This window comes from Pseudophryne corroboree, chromosome 11 (assembly GCF_028390025.1).
Source record: "Pseudophryne corroboree isolate aPseCor3 chromosome 11, aPseCor3.hap2, whole genome shotgun sequence".
NCBI classification, from domain to species: Eukaryota; Metazoa; Chordata; class Amphibia; order Anura; family Myobatrachidae; genus Pseudophryne; species Pseudophryne corroboree.
The window spans coordinates 142,446,771-142,463,345 of NC_086454.1; the positions used below are offsets into that span (position 1 = coordinate 142,446,771).

General features: G+C 49.8%; 1 protein-coding gene across 10 annotated transcripts in view; it reads right to left on the reverse strand.

The window, feature by feature from the left end:
- LOC134969140 (phospholipase A and acyltransferase 2-like) overlaps positions 1 to 16,575 on the reverse strand; it is a 217,271-nt gene that overhangs the window by 116,694 nt on the left and 84,002 nt on the right. For 5 of the 10 annotated variants that reach the window (XM_063944883.1, XM_063944884.1, XM_063944880.1 and 2 more), the window contains one exon: positions 2,627 to 2,726. The exons of the other annotated variants lie outside the window; for them this stretch is intronic. In XM_063944883.1, the coding sequence (XP_063800953.1) occupies positions 2,627 to 2,726 (100 nt within the window). The remainder of the gene's footprint in view (positions 1 to 2,626; positions 2,727 to 16,575) is intronic. 10 annotated transcript variants of the gene reach the window in all.

The window sequence follows — 16,575 nt, forward strand, 5'->3', positions numbered from 1 at the left end:
AAGAACTGCGAGCGATCTCCAGAAAAACGATCCGGGAGATTTACTTTCGGCTCCTTAACCCCTGCAGGTGCTGCTGCTGCGGGAGCTCCGCCAGCAGCCTGGGAGGTGTGCATTTTAATGGACAAATCATTCAATTTTTGAGTCAGGACCTGCACCTGATCAACCACCTGTTGCAACGTATTTTGAGGGGTATGCTCCATATTCCCACAAAATTTCAACAGGAGTATTGGGCTGCTGAATATGTTATGCACACCAGTGCCTGCAGGAAAGTACTGGTGTCAGGACTGTTATGCACTCCAGTGCCTGCAGGAATGTACTGGTGTTTGAACTGTTATGCAAAACAAATGGACTCACAGACAGACTAGGGAATATGACATAACGTACACAGAAGGTGGTAGGGTAACAAAATACACACAACGTGAACAGAGAAGCCCAGAGGCTAAGGAACTGGGTATCTCCCTTGTATTAGAACTGCTCAGATGTGAAAAGCAAGATGTTGTGTTTTAATACATAGAAAACCCGAAATGCTGTTGCTAAGGGCAACAGCAAAACCCTAAAGGGTTACCAACGGGTGTGGCAGTAAACTCCTTGGTCAGAGATGGAATGATAGACACAAGGAGATTCTCCACAATCCTAATTCTCACTTGCAGTGCACAGGTTTGGTTTACTGCCACTAAACTGACCCCTGACACCTAGCACAGTGAGACAGGATTAGACAGGCAAGTCTTAGAATACAGCCGCAAACTTGCTAAGTTCACAGAGTAGTAACAGAAATCCAGCAAGCTAAACGACTGACTCCAGTCTTACTGCTAGGTCTGGATTGGCAGAGTGTAATACCAAATCCCCAGGCCTATTTGCAGTAAGCAACAAACAAATACAAAGCTACACAGTACTGGCTAACTTTCAGAAACTGACTAACCAACAAAGATTCAGCAGCATCTGCTTACCCTGAAAAGAGGCCTTATAAAGCAGGTGCTGTCCACGCCCCACTCAGACCTCACAGACTGTGAGCACAAAAACCAGCACCGGATCCCCTGCCATGCACAGAGCCTATAACCACTGCACAACAAAAGACCCGAACCGGAGTATCAGCTGCGCTCAGGTTACTCCGCTAGCACTTGTCTCCCGGTTGCCATGACGACGTGGCAGCACAGGGCAGGAGACCCTAACACCACCTTCCTTTTTAAACAGTCCCCAACCAGAAGAGGATAATTGGAATTCCATTTCTTTGGAATTCTAAACTTCTTACTGAGTGTAACCCAAGCCTCTTGCATAATTTCTGTCAGCTGTTCTGACCCAGGAAACTCAGCCCTAACTGTTTTGGGACGTTTAAATACAGGTGCCTTAGATTTTAACATAGGCTCTGCTGGTTCCTCTAAGGATAGAATGGCTTTAATAGCACAAACTAGCTCAGGTATGTCCACCGAGCTGAGGCCTGTTTCTCACTGCGCTCGCCACGCAGTGGGAATAGCCCTGTCACAGCTGTTGGCATCCTGCCTTTCCCAATATGAAGTCTGTGAACGCTAGAGATCCATACTAGTTAAAAACACTCAGGACAGGTGGAAGGGTGCCAATCCAAGCTGAAGGAGTCTCCAACTTTAAGTGTACTACAGTATGTAAACAATATAGAGTATATGGGGGAGGTTTTAGGCTACGTATCATCATGATCGGTCGTCTGAGGGGCTGTGGGTGAGTCTCCGCAGAAGGTATGCCCTGCACTGCTTTCAGCCAGTCGGCAGTGACAGGCGTACGTGCCTCAATAGCGACCATTTAGAACATTGCGGCACATGTGTACTGTGTACCGTGATAGATTTTTTCATAGCTAAGTATTATTAATTAGTACTTATTTGCACTAACATCTATGAAAGTAGGTCAAAGAGTTATACAATTTTTTTTAACCTGTTCATTTTCACCGACTTCCTCCCAAGCAGAGCCGGGTACTGCAGTTAGTATAATATAATGTTATTGAGCTGTGAATGTAAGGTGAAAGAAAAGATAAACCAAAGGCATAGATCTATATCAAGTAAGACTTTGGGCGGGATGTACTAAGCATCCCATCCGGAATGCAGTAGATCCCGCCACTTACATATGCGATTAGTTTTGCAAAGGAATGCATCGTATTCTGGAGCTTGGTACATATAGGGGGTAATTCCAAGTTGATCGCAGCAGAAATTTAGTTAGCAATTGGGCAAAACTATGTGCACTGCAGGGGAGGCAGATTTAACATGTGCAGAGAGAGTTAGATTTGGGTGGGGTGTGTTCAATCTGCAATCTAATTTGCAGTGTAAAAATAAAGCAGCCAGTATTTACCCTGCACAGAAATAAAATAACCCACCCAAATCTAACTCTCTCTGCACATGTAATATCTGCCTCCCCTGCAGTGCACATGGTTTTGCCCAATTGCTAACTAAATTCCTGCTGCGATCAACTTGGAATTACCCCCATAGTAAATACGATCAAAGTCCTAAAATGGATGTTTTGGGATTTTGCCTGCATTTTCCCTTTAGTAGATCCCACCCTTTATATATGGTGCTTCTCCTGTCACTCTTACCATCTCCCTGCCCTCTGCTCAGACTTGGATTTATTGTTATATTCATATACCCCTACTAACTTCATAATATCTCACCTGTTAAATGTACAATCTCTCCATTTCCAACATATATACCCCAGTGTTGGTAAGCGAAGCGTTGAAATTCAATCAAGTCCCCTGGCTTTGGATTAGGACCCTGTGAAAGATTCAAAAGATAACAAAATACATTAATACCCCTTTCCCACTACTGAGCACGGGTCGCAGCCGGAAGCCTGACACGGGTGCTACCCGGCTGCGGCCCGTGCTCAGCCCCCTTTCCCACTGCGCTCACCAACCCGGCATATTGCCAGGTTGGTGACACTGCTAGTGACGCGGCAGGGGCGGCGCCGGGAGATCACATGATCTCCCAGCGCCGCCCTTCCATACAGTGTAAACAGGAGCAGTGTCGCATCGACACGGCTTCCGTTTACACTACAACCCTACCCGGATCATTCCCGTGTCCTACCCAGGTAGTTATCCGATCCGGGTTTTTGCGGGGGGACCCTTTTCCACTAGCAAAAAACACGTGTAAATGCACGCCCCCGTGCATTTACCCGTGTTTTTTGAGCTAGTGGAAAAGTTGTATAAGATGCAAAATACATATACACATTACAATCGCTTCACTGTGAATACCACAGAGAGCTCCAAAATGGCTGCAAACTTTAGGACTGTGAGGCTGTCCGATGCCTTATAGGGAAAGAGAAGGATATCTAAGGGGGGATAGTAAAGGTATGGGAACATTATTACATTAAATGAGTCCTATCTCTCTGGTAAACACTAGACACTTAAGCCAGGTGACCTCCCCTAGTTAGCAATCAGTGCTATATTACTGATTGCTAATTAAGGGAGATGACAGTGCATACACACTGAACGATATCGTTCAGTGACGTCATCCCCTGCACTCCCCGACCGTTCTGCTCAACAATATAGGGTTAATTCAGATTGGATCGCATGCGCCTGCACTATCTGCGGGGGGGGAAGGGGGGCCCAGAAAATGCTATCGCCTCTGCCTGTCAATCAGGCAGAGGCAGTCATGGGGCGGGGGCGGCAATGATCCGTTTCCAGGGTGGATTCAGTGTGTTGCAGCAGGGACCTGCAGTCAGGAGAGGCAGTGCTTCCTCTGTCATTAATGATTAAAATAATGTAAAGAAGATATTTATGACACATATTCTGTGTCATAACTATCTGCTTTAGCCTTTACATTATTTTAATCTTTTTTGCTTGCGAAAAAAACTGTCTGTAATGTGTTTCGAAGACACTGCTGCCAGTGCCTCCCACTATCAATGTGAAATGGCCGGAAGCGGGGGGCGGGGCTAAGCTTTGGGCAATGAAAGCCCATTAAAAAAATCAGCAGAAGCTGCATTTACTATAAGTGCCTCTTTGACATGGGGCTTGCTTTCAGCCTAAATGAAAGCACGCCCCTGTCACTAACACTAATGTCATTGGCCAGTTGTGAATTAAGGGGATGGAGGAGGAGGGGGGGGGGGGGGGGGACGACACCTGCCCGTGTTCTCCTGCTGGGCCTGCCAAGAGGCACAGAGAGAAGGGTGGGAAGCTCAGAGGCACAGAGTGAAGTGGGGAGAATGAGAGACAAAGTGAGGGGTATTGCGAGAGATTCAGGTGGGAGATGATGGTGTGGCTGAGAGACGACGCAGGGAGGAGATGATGGTGTGGCTGAGAGACGATGCAGGGCGGAGATGATATTGTGGCTGAGAGATGCAGGGAAGGGGTAATGGTGTGGCTGATAGATGCAGAGGGAAGGAGGTGACACAAGTCTGGTTAAACCTTTGTTGTATGATGATCACATTGGTTATATTCCTACACAAACAGGCATCTTCCGGATCATGTGATCTACTACATTAATAGTGATTACCGACTGAAGACACTGTCTGCCCAGGAAGGATACATTTCTTCAGAGGATCCCCGTTATGAGAAACCAGGTAAGGTGCATATTGAATAGAAAAGAATGCCAATAGGCGGTGCTAGACACACCCAGTAGGTGGTGCTAGACATGCCCGATAGGTGTTGCTAGACATGCCCAGTAGGAAGGTGGTACTAGACACGCCTCTACGACCGTGCACCCTCTAATAAAATGTGCTGCGCACGCCTATGTGCGGCGGGGGAGAGTGGCGGGTACTTTACTTTGCAAAGGGCTGAGCTCACCCATGCTTTATCAGGGACCCAAGGCTCAGGGCTGTACTCCTTATGTTGTATTCTATACTGCTGGTAGAGTAGGTCAGTAATGTGCTCTCCCTGGCGTCACCCTCTTCCTGTCACCCACAGCCGTCACCGACTGCTGTCACTCTCTCCCTGTCGTCACCCTCTCTCCGTTACCCACAGCTGGCACAGACTGCTCTACCCTCTCACTGTCACCCTCCACCTGGCGTCAATCTCTCCCTGTCAACCTCTCCTTGTCACCCTCTCCCCATTGCCCACAGCTGGCACCGACTGCTGTCACCCTCTACCTGGTGTCACCCTCTCTCCATCACCCACAGCTGGCGCAAACTGCAGTCATCCTCTCCCCCTCTTCCTGTCACCCTCTCCCTGTGATCCACAGCTGGCACAGACTGCCGTGACCCTCTCCCTGTGACCCTCTTGCTGTCACCAGCTCCCTGGCATCATCCTCTCCCTGGCGTCACCCACTGCTGTCACCCTCTCCCTGTTACAAACTGCAGTCATCCTTTCCCTGGCGTCACCCACTGCTATCACCCTCTCACTAGCAACACCCTCTCCCTGTCACCCTCTCCCTATCATCACCCACTGCTGTCACCCACTTCTTCTCCCTGGAATCGCGCACTGCCTTTCTTTGTCTCCCACTGACCCAGGGACAGTGGTGGTAGCAGGCATTGGCTTGGGTGCGGTGGCGGGCATCGGTGGGACACAGCAGACATTATGGCTGCAGTGCCTCACCAGCCACTGAGCTCACCGCACGCCACTGTGTTGCAGGGGCATGCGGCGTGAACAGGGGTTGGAGGAAGACGAACGGGGGTGTGATCACAGCGGCTGTGTGATGTCACACGCAGCCACCGCGATCGAGAAGAACGTAGCGGGCCTCCTGCGCTGGCAGGTGGCTTCACTAATTTTTATGATGAAGCAGAAATTGTGAGGCAATCGCAATTTCTGCTTCATCAAAGGGGGGAGGCGGCGGTCAGCATGCTGGGCGGCCTTGCCCTGAGATGGGAAAAGGATTGCAAATTCTGCTAATTAGGCCCATACTGAATTAGGCCCATAGATAAGTTGCATGCTGGTAGATCATGGAAGAACGAGAACTACCCGCGAGTACCCGCATCGGTCATCCATACACACTGGATGATATGAACGATAGATCTTGCAAAAAAGATCGTTGTCGTTCATATCGTCCTGTGTAGTCACAGGACGATATGTGCATGAGGCTTTATGGTGAGATTCCACATATTTCAGAAACTGCTACATTACATGTGCATATAGGAAGAGAAATTCCAAATTCATATAGCAGTATTAGGGCTAGATTTCTCAAAGTTTGGAGAGAGATAAAGAGGAAGATGCAGTCACTCATAGGTTTCTACGGAGTATTTTCAATTAGTGCTGAATTTTCCGACAGTCGGAAAATCTGCACTAATTCGACCGGTGTGTATTCAATAGCGGGCGTTTTGTAGCCAAGGGGGTGATTCAGACCTCATCGCTGTGCTGCAAATTTTGTTGTCCTGCGATCAGATAGTCGCCGCCCAGGGGGGAGTGTAAATGCGCCCGGTGCAAGTGTGCGATCGCATGTGTACACCATGCGAAAATGTCCCTCAGTCAGCGGACAGCTGCAAATCCATTCGCAACTCTGTGAATGATTTCTACCACTGTGTGCAGTGTGTGCGCAGCACAGGACTTACTCCTACAGTGCGAAATAAAATGGCTGATCGGGGCCGCAGCTGACATCACACCCTCACAGAAAACGCTTGGGAATGCCTGCGTTTTTCTAGGCACTCCCTGAAAACGATCAGTTGCCACCCACAAACGGCCTCTTCCTGTGAATCAGCTTGCGAATGGCTGTGCGATGGAAATTTTCGCACCAGCTTGTCGCTGTTTGGCGACACGCGTGCGCATTGTGGTGCATACTCGTGCAGTCATGCGAAAATCGGCCGTTGTGCGAAAATGTGTCGCAAGGTTGAATGGTAGATCGAACGATCAGCCTGTTACGACACATTTCAGAGAATTTCAGCATCCATTATCAAAATTGACCTACATGATTATTGATCCAAGTACCCATGTTCAACAGAGGTGGAGACCGTACAAAGGTATTACTGCGTTTAGAAGCATCCTGGATATTTCATCTGAATACTGTTGCACCAAATGGACTTAATGGGCGGGATTCAATTCTTTTCACCACTTTTCACACCCTTTCTGTTTCTGCCCTCAGGGGGGGTAGTCTTCTGTATGCCGAATGTCGGGATCCCGGCGCACAGTATACCGGCGCCGGAATCCCGACACCCGGCATACCGACAACTATTCTCCCTCGTGGGGGTCCACGACCCCCCTGGAGGGAGAATAAAATAGTGTGGCGCGCGCCACCGTGCCCGCAGCGCGGCGAGCGCAGCGAGCCCGCAAGGGGCTCCTTTGCGCTCGCCACGCTGTCGGTATGCCGGCGGTCGGGCTCCCGGCGCCGGTATGCTGGGAGCCCGAGCGCCGGCATACCGTACGACACCCCTCAGGGGCGTGGTATCATTATTTCAGCTCGCTACCCCCGGAGTAGGGAGGGACCCAACCCTTTACACAGCTGAACCTGATCACTATGGGAGCAATATGCGCAATAACGGAGATCATTTTAGAAAGGAAATTGGGCGTGATATGTCATTTGAATCTCACCCAATGAATGCATTTCATGGAATTTCCTGATATGAGTTGGTTGCCGTTACCATTTACCATCGATGCTTTCTCATACGTCCTAGAGGATGCTGGGGATGCTTCAAGAACCATGGGGTATAGACGGGATCCGCAGGAGACGTGGGCACACTATAAGACTTTGAATGGGTGTGAACTGGCTCCTCCCTCTATGCCCCTCCTCCAGACTCCAGTTAGATTATGTGCCCAGTGAGACTGGATGCACACTGAGGAGCTCTCCAGAGTTTCTCAGAAAAATACTTAGTTTTGTTATTTTCAGGGAGACCTGCTGGCTACAGGCTCCCTGCATCATGGGAGTGAGGGGAGAGAAGCAGACCTACTTCTTAAGAGTTCAAGGGCTCTGCTTCTTAGGCTACTGGACACCATTAGCTCCAGAGGGTTCGATCACTACGGTACGCCTAGCTGCTTGTTCCCGGAGCCGCGCCGTCGCCCCCTCACAAAGCCGGAAGATAGAAGCCGGGTGAGTATGAGAAGACAGAAGACTTCAGTGACGGCAGAAGAGGTACCGCGCAGCGGCCGCGCTGTGCGCCATGCTCCCACACATATCACAGCACTGCACGGCGCAGGGGGGGCGCCCTGGGAAGCATGAGACCTCAGATCAGACTGGCATGAGTAGTAACAGTGCTTCGGGCACTAGTTAAGGCACCCCCGCCAGTATAATCAGAAATTTGAGCGGGACTGAAGCGCGCCATGTAGGGGGCGTGGCTTAGCCGCACAGCTCTGACCAGCGCCATTTCTCTCTCCTCAGAAGCTGCAGAGACGCTGACCCTGTCCTCCGCACTGCTGTACAAGTAACAGGGTGAAAAACGGAGGTGCTGATTGATTTATATAAAAAGCGCTAACAGGTCTGGGCAGTCACTTTACTGGCCTCAGTACCGGGATAGGCGCTGGGTGTGAGCTGGCAGAACTCTCTCTGTGTCCTTCTTGCAGGCTTTATTGTGGATCTGTCTCCTATAGCCCCAGTGTGGTTGTGGGTGTCGGTACGTGTGTGTCGACATGTCTGAGGCTGAATGCTTTTCCCAGGAGGAGGCTGGAGTGGGGACAGAAAATACTGTGAGTGACCGTGTCGGCACCGCCGACGGATGATTGGGTGAATATGTTGAGTATTTTAAATGCAAACGTGACAAAATTGACTAAGAGATTTGATAAATCTGAGTTTAAGAACCAATCATGGGGAAAATCCATGGAAGATGCTTTGTCACAGACCCAGACCCCTTCGGGGTCACAGAAACGTGCATTTGCCCAGATAGTAGATACAGATACCGACACGGACTCTGATTCCAGTGTCGACTATAGTGATGCCAGTTTACATCCAAAACTGGCTAAGAGTATTCAGTACATGATTGTGGCGATAAAAGACGTACTACATATCACTGAGGACCCTGCTGTCCCTGATACTAGAGTCTGTATGTATAAAGGAAAGAAACCTGGGTAACGTTTCCTCCCTCTCATGAACTGAACACACTTTTTGAAAAGGCTTGGGAAAATCCTGACAAAAAGATTCAGGTTCCCAAAAGAATTCCAGTGGCATATTCGTTCCCCTCTGGGGACAGGGAAAGGTGGGAGTCAATCCCCACGGTAGACAAGGCTTTATCGCGTCTATCCAAAAAGGTGGCGCTTCCGTCCCCTGACACGGCAGCCCTAAAGGATCCTGCGGATCGTAAGCAGGAAAATACACTAAAATCCATTTATGTCACTACAGGGTCGCTACTCAGGACTGCCGTTGCTGTGGCATGGTTGAGTAGCGCTATTGAAAAGTGGGCAGATAACTTGTCATCTGAGGTAGATACCCTAGACAGGGATAGTGTGCTTTTGACTCTGGGTCACATCAGGGACGCTGCAGCATATTTAAAAGAAGCTGTAAGGGATATTGGCCTTTTGGGGTCAAGGGCCAATGCCATGGCGGTCTCAGCAAGGAGAGCGTTGTGGATACATCAATGGAATGCTAATGCTGACCCTAAGAAGGCGATGGAGTCTCTACCGTTTAACGGTAGGGTCTTGTTTGGCGATGGCCTCACTGACCTGGTGTCTACGGCTACCGCGGGTAAGTCTTCATTTTTACCTTATGTCCCTGCACAGCAGAAGAAATAGACTCACTATCAGATGCAGTCCTTTTGGCCCAATAAATTCAAAAAAGGACGTGGGTCCTCCTTCCTTGCTGCAAGGGGGAGAGGACGGGGGAAAAGGTCACAGGCTGTGGCAAGTTCCCAGGAGCAGAAGTCCTCTCCGGCTTCTACCAAATCCACCGCATGACGCTGGGACTCCTCTGCAGGAGTCCGCACCAGTGGGGGCACGTCTCAAACTCTTCAGTCAGGTCTGGGTGCACTCGGACCTGGATCCTTGGATAGTAGACATAGTAACCCAGGGGTACAAGTTAGAGTTTTAAGACGTGCCCCCTCACCGATTTTTCAAATCGGCCTTGCCAGCTTCTCTTCCAGAAAGGGAGATAGTAAGTGCTGCGATACTAAAGTTGTGTCAAAATCAATTGATTGTCACGGTACCCCCGTCTCAACAGGGGGAAGGTTTTTATTCAAGCCTGTTCGTGGTCCCGAAGCCGGATGGCTCAGTCAGACCGATTCTAAATCTAAAATCCCTCAATGTCTTTCTGAAAAGATTCAAGTTCAAGCTGGAGTTTCTACGAGCAGTGATCTCCAGTCTGGAGGAGGGGGATTTTATGGTGTCGGTCGACATAAAAGATGCCTACTTACATGTCCCCATATATCCTCCACATCAGACTTACCTGAGATTTGCTGTGCAGGATGGTCATTACCAATTTCAGACGTTGCCATATGGGCTGTCCACGGCTCAGAGGATTTTCACCAAAGTAATGGCGGAAATGATAGTTCTCCTGCGCAAGCAGGGAATCACAATTATCCCGTACGTGGACTATCTCCTCATAAAGGCGAGGTCCAAGGAGCAATTGTTGAAGAATGTTGCCTTTTCTCTGACGATTCTGCAACAACACGGTTGGCTCCTAAATTTGCCGAATCACAGTTGGATCCAACGACACGGCTGTCGTTCCTGGGTATGATTCTGGATACAGAATTGCAGAGAGTTTTTCTTCCAGTGGAAAAGTCTCTGGAAATACAGAACATGGTAAAACAGATTCTGAAACCGGCAAAGGTGTCAGTTCTTCACTGCACTCGGTTGCTGGGGAAGATGGTGGCGGCCTGCGAGGCCATTCCGTATGGCAGGTTCCATGCCAGGGTGTTTCAGTGGAACCTGCTGGACCAGTGGTCCGGGTCTCACCTGGACATGCACCGGAAAATAATTCTATCTCCCATGACCAGAATTTCCCTTCTGTGGTGGCTGCACAGTTCTCACCTTCTGGAGGGACGCAGGTTCGGGATTCAGGATTGGATCCTGGTGACCACAGATGCAAGCCTCCGAGGCTGGGGAGCAGTCACACAGGGAAGAAACTTTCAGGGAAAGTGATCAAGCCAGGAAGCTTGTATACACATAAACATTCTGGAATTAAGAGCCATCTACAACGGCATACTGCAAGCAGAACATCTTCTTCGAGGTCTGCCGGTCCTGATTCAGTCAGACAACGTGATAGCTCTGGCGTACATAAACCGCCAAGTTGGAACAAAGAGCAGAGCGGCGATGGCCGAGGCCACGAAGATTCTTCGCTGGGCGGAAAGACATGCCAGCGCTCTGTCAGCGGTCTTCATTCCAGGAGTGGACAACTGGGAAGCAGACTTCCTCAGCAGACACGATCTCCATCCAGGAGAGTGGGGTCTTCATCAAGAGGTCTTTGCAGAAGTGACAAGTCGTTGGGGAGTTCCTCAAGTGGACATGATGGCGTCCCGCCTCAACAAGAAACTTCAGAGATATTGTTCCAGGTCAAGGGACCCTCAAGCGATAGCGGTGGACGCCCTAGTGACACCGTGGGTGTTTCAGTCGGTCTATATGTTCCCTCCACTTCCACTTATTCCAAAGGTGATAAAAATGATAAGAAGAACAAGGGTTCAGGCGATCCTCATTGTTCCGGATTGGCCAAAAAGGGCCTGGTATCCAGATCTTCAGGAGTTGCTCGTAGAAGATCCCTGGCCTCTTCCTCTTTGGGAGGACCTGTTACAACAGGGGCCATGCGTGTATCAGGACTTACCGCAGCTGCGTTTGACGGCGTGGCGGTTGAACGCCAAATCCTAGCCCGAAAGGGTATTCCCAGTGAAGTCATTCCTACACTTCTTCAGGCTAGAAAAGAAGTAACGGCAAAGCATTACCACCGTATTTGGAGAAAATATGTGTCTTGGTGTGAATCCAAGAAGGCTCCTACGGAAGAATTTCACCTGGGGCGTTTACTCCATTTCCTACAAGCAGGTGTGGATGCGGGCCTAAAGTTAGGCTCTATTATTAAAGTACAGATTTCGGCCTTGTCGATCTTTTTTCAAAAAGAATTGGCCTCCCTTCCAGAAGTTCAGACCTTCGTAAGAGGCGTGCTGCACATCCAACCTCCCTTTGTGCCCCCAGTGGCACCATGGGACCTTAATGTGGTGTTGCAATTCTTGCAATCACATTGGTTTGAACCTTTGCGCAAGGTTGAGTTAAAATTCCTTACTTGGAAAGTGGTCATGTTGTTGGCCTTGGCGTCTGCAAGGCGAGTGTCTGAGTTGGCGGCTTTGTCTCACAAAAGCCCCTATTTGATTTTCCATGCTGATAGAGCGGAGTTGAGAACTTGTCAGCAATTTCTGCCAAAAGTGGTTTCATCATTTCATGTTAACCAGCCAATTGTGGTGCCAGTGGCTACTGATGCCTTGGCGGAGTCAAAGTCTCTAGATGTGGTCAGAGCTTTGAAGATCTATGTCGCCAGAACGGCGCAGATTAGGAAAACAGAGGCTCTGTTTGTCCTGTGGGCTCCCAACAAGATTGGGGCTCCTGCTTCTAAGCAGACTATTGCGCGCTGGATTTGTAATACGATTCAGCAGGCTCATTCTACGGCAGGATTGCCGTTACCAAAATCGGTGAAAGCCCATTCTACCAGAAAGGTGGGCTCATCCTGGGCGGCTGCCCTGGGAGTCTCGGCGTTACAACTTTGCCGAGCTGCTACTTTGTCGGGTTCAAACACCTTTGCGAAGTTTTACAAGTTTGATACCCTGGCTGAGGAGGACCTCTTGTTTGGTCAATCGGTGCTGCAGAGTCATCCGCACTCTCCCGCCCGTTCTAGAGCTTTGGTATAAACCCCATGGTTCTTGAAGCATCCCCAGCATCCTCTAGGACGTATGAGAAAATAGGATTTTAATACCTACTGGTAAATCCTTTTCTCTTAGACCATAGAGGATGCTGGGCGCCCGTCCCAGTGCGGGCTGTATCTGCAGTTTGGTTATAGTTACGCTCATGTTGCGTTGAGTTCAGTCAATCTGTGACTGTTGTTGTTCATGCCGTTGCATGCGTTGTTGTTGAATGCCATGTTGTACGGCGTGTTAGTGGTGTGAGCTGGTATGTATCTCACCTTAGCTTAAAATAATTAAATAAATCCTTTTCCTCAAAATGTCCGTCTCCCTGGGCACAGTTCCTATAACTGGAGTCTGGAGGAGGGGCATAGAGGGAGGAGCCAGTTCACACCCATTCAAAGTCTTATAGTGTGCCCATGTCTCCTGCAGATCCCGTCTATACCCCATGGTTCTTGAAGCTTTCCCAGCATCCTCTACGGACTAAGAGAAAATAAGATTGTACTCACCGGTAAATCTATTTCTCGTAGTCCGTAGTGGATGCTGGGACTCCGTAAGGACCATGGGTAATAGCGGCTCCGCAGGAGACTGGGCACAACTAAAGAAAGCTTTAGGACTACCTGGTGTGCACTGGCTCCTCCCACTATGACCCTCCTCCAGACCTCAGTTAGGATACTGTGCCCGGAAGAGCTGACACAATAAGGAAGGATTTTGAATCCCGGGTAAGACTCATACCAGCCACACCAATCACACCGTATAACTCGTGATACTATACCCAGTTAACAGTATGAAATATAACTGAGCCTCTCAACAGATGGCTCAACAATAACCCTCTAGTTAAGCAATAACTATAAACAAGTATTGCAGACAATCCGCACTTGGGATGGGCGCCCAGCATCCACTACGGACTACGAGAAATAGATTTACCGGTGAGTAAAATCTTATTTTCTCTGACGTCCTATGTGGATGCTGGGACTCCGTAAGGACCATGGGGATTATACCAAAGCTCCCAAACGGGCGGGAGAGTGCGGATGACTCTGCAGCACCGAATGAGCAAACTCTAGGTCCTCCTCAGCTAGGGTATCAAACTTGTAGACTCTTGCAAAAATGTTTGAACCCGACCAAGTAACAGCTCGGCAAAGTTGTAAAGCCGAGACCCCTCGGGCAGCCGCCCAAGAAGAGCCCACTTTCCTCGTGGAATGGGCTTTTACAGATTTAGGGTGCGGCAGTCCAGCCGCAGCATGAGCAAGTTGAATCGTGCTACAGATCCAGCGAGCAATAGTCTGCTTAGAAGCAGGAGCACCCAGCTTGTTGGGTGCATACAGGATAAATAGCGAGTCAGTTTTCCTGACTCCAGCCGTCCTGGAAACATATACTTTTCAGGGCCCTGACTACGTCCAGTAACTTGGAATCCTCCAAGTCCCAAGTAGCCGCAGGCACCACAATAGGTTGGTTCACATGAAAACTGATACCACCTTAGGAAGGAATTGGGAACGAGTCCTCAATTCCGCCTTATCCATATAAAATACAGATAAGGGCTTTTGTATGACAAAGCCGCCAATTCTGATACACGCCTGGCCGACGCCAAGGCCCACAGCATGACCACTTTCCACGTGAGGTATTGTAGCTCCACGGATTTAAGTGGCTCAACCCAATGCGACTTCAGGAAATCCAACACCACGTTGAGATCCCACGGTGCCACTTGAGGCACAAACGGGGGCTGACTATGCAGCACTCCCTTAACAAAAGTCTGAACTTCAGGCAGTGAAGCCAGTTCTATTTTGGAAGAAAATCGATAGAGCCGAAATCTGGACCTTAATGGAACCCAATTTTAGGCCCATAGACACCTCTGACTATAGGAAGCGCAGAAATCGACCTAGCTGAAATTTCTCCTTTGGGGCCTTCCAGGCCTCACAGCACGCAACATATTTCCGCCATATGCGGTGATAATGGTTTGCGTTCACTTCTGACCTAGCTTTAAATAGCGTAGGGATAACTTCCTCCGGAATGCCCTTTTCCTTCAGGATCCGGCGTTCAACCGCCAGGCCGTCAAACGCAGCCGCGGTACGTCTTGGAACAGACAGGCCCCCTGCTGCAGCAAGTCCTGTCTGAGCGGCAGAGGCTATGGGTCCTCTGAGATCATTTCTTGGAGTTCTGGGTACCAAGCTCTTCTTGGCCAACCCGGAACAATGAGTATAGTTCTTACTCCTCTCCTTCTTATTATTCTCATTACCCTGGGTAAGAGAGGCAGAGAAGGGAACACATACACCGACTGGTACACCCACGGTGTTACCAGAGCGTCCACAGCTATCGCCTGAGGGTCCCTTGACCTGGCGCAATATCTTTGTAGCTGTTTGTTGAGGCGGGACGCCATTATGTCCACCTGTGGCCTTTCCCAACGGTGTACAATCACTTGGAAGACTTCTGGATGAAGTCCCCACTCTCCCGGGTGGAGGTCGTGTCTTCTGAGAAAGTCTGCTTCTCAGTTGTCCACTCCGGGAATGAACACTGCTGACAGTGCTAACACATGATTTTCCGCCCATCTGAGAATCCTTGTGGCTTCTACTATCGCCATCCTGCTTCTTGTGCCGCCCTGTCGGTTTACATGAGCGACCGCCGTGATGTTGTCTGACTGGATCAGCACCGGCCGGTGTTGAAGCAGGGTCTAGCCTGACTTAGGGCATTGTAAATGGCCCTTAGTTCCAGAATATATATGTGTAGGGAAGTCTCCTGACTTTTCCATAGCCTTGGAAGTTTCTTCCCTGTGTGACTGCCCCCCACCCTCGAAGGCTGGCATCCGTGGTCACCAGGACCCAGTCCTGTATGCCGAATCTGCGGCCCCCTAGAAGATGAGCACTCTGCAGCCACCACAACAGCGACACCATGGCCCTTGGAGACAGGGTTATCCGCCGATGCATCTGAAGATGCGACCCGGACCACTTGTCCCACAGATCCCACTGGAAGATCCTTGCATGGGACCTGGCGAATGGAATTTCTTCGTAAGAAGCTACCATCTTTCCCAGGGCACGCGTGCATTGATGCACCGACACCTGTATTTGTATTAGGAGGTCTAAGTGTAGAGACGACAACTCCTTGGACTTCTCCTCCGGGAGAAACCCTTTTTATCCTGTTCTGTGTCCAGAACCATACCCAGGAACAGTAGACGCGTCGTAGGAACCAGCTGCGACTTTGGAATATTCAGAAACCAGCCGTGCTGTTGTAGCACTTCCCGAGATAGTGCTACTCCGACGAACAACTGCTCCCTGGACCTCGCCTTTATAAGGAGATCGTCCAAGTACGGGATAATAATTTCGGCCATTACCTTGGTAAGTACCTCGGTGCCGGGGACAGACCAACGGCAACGTCTGGAATTGGTAATGACAATCCTGTACCACAATTTTGAGGTACTCCTGGTGAAGAGGGTAAATAGGGACATGCAGGTAAGCATCCTTGATGTCCAGTGATACCATGAAATTCTCCAGGCTTGCAATAATCGCCCTGAGCGATTCCATTTTGAACTTGAACCTTCGTATATAAGTGTTCAAGGATTTCAATTTTAGAATGGGTCTCACCGAACCGTCTGGTTTCGGTACCACAACATTTTGGAATAGTAACCCCGGCCTTGTTGAAGGAGGGGTACCGTGATTTCACCTGCTGGAAGTACAGCTTGTGAATTGCCGCCAGTACTACCTCCCTTTCTCCGAGGGCAGCAGGCAAGGCTGATGTGAGGTAACGGCGAGGGGGAGTCGCCTCGAACTCCAGCCTGTATCCCTGTGATACTACTTGCAGAACCTAGGGATCCACCTGTGGGCAAGCCCACTGGTCCCTGAAGTTCCCGAGACGCGCCCCCACCGCACCTGTCTCCACCTGTGGAGCCCCAGCGTCATGCGGTGGACTCAGAGGAAGCGGGGGAAGATTTTTGATCCTGGGAACTGGCTGCCTGGTGCAGCTTTTTCCTTCTTC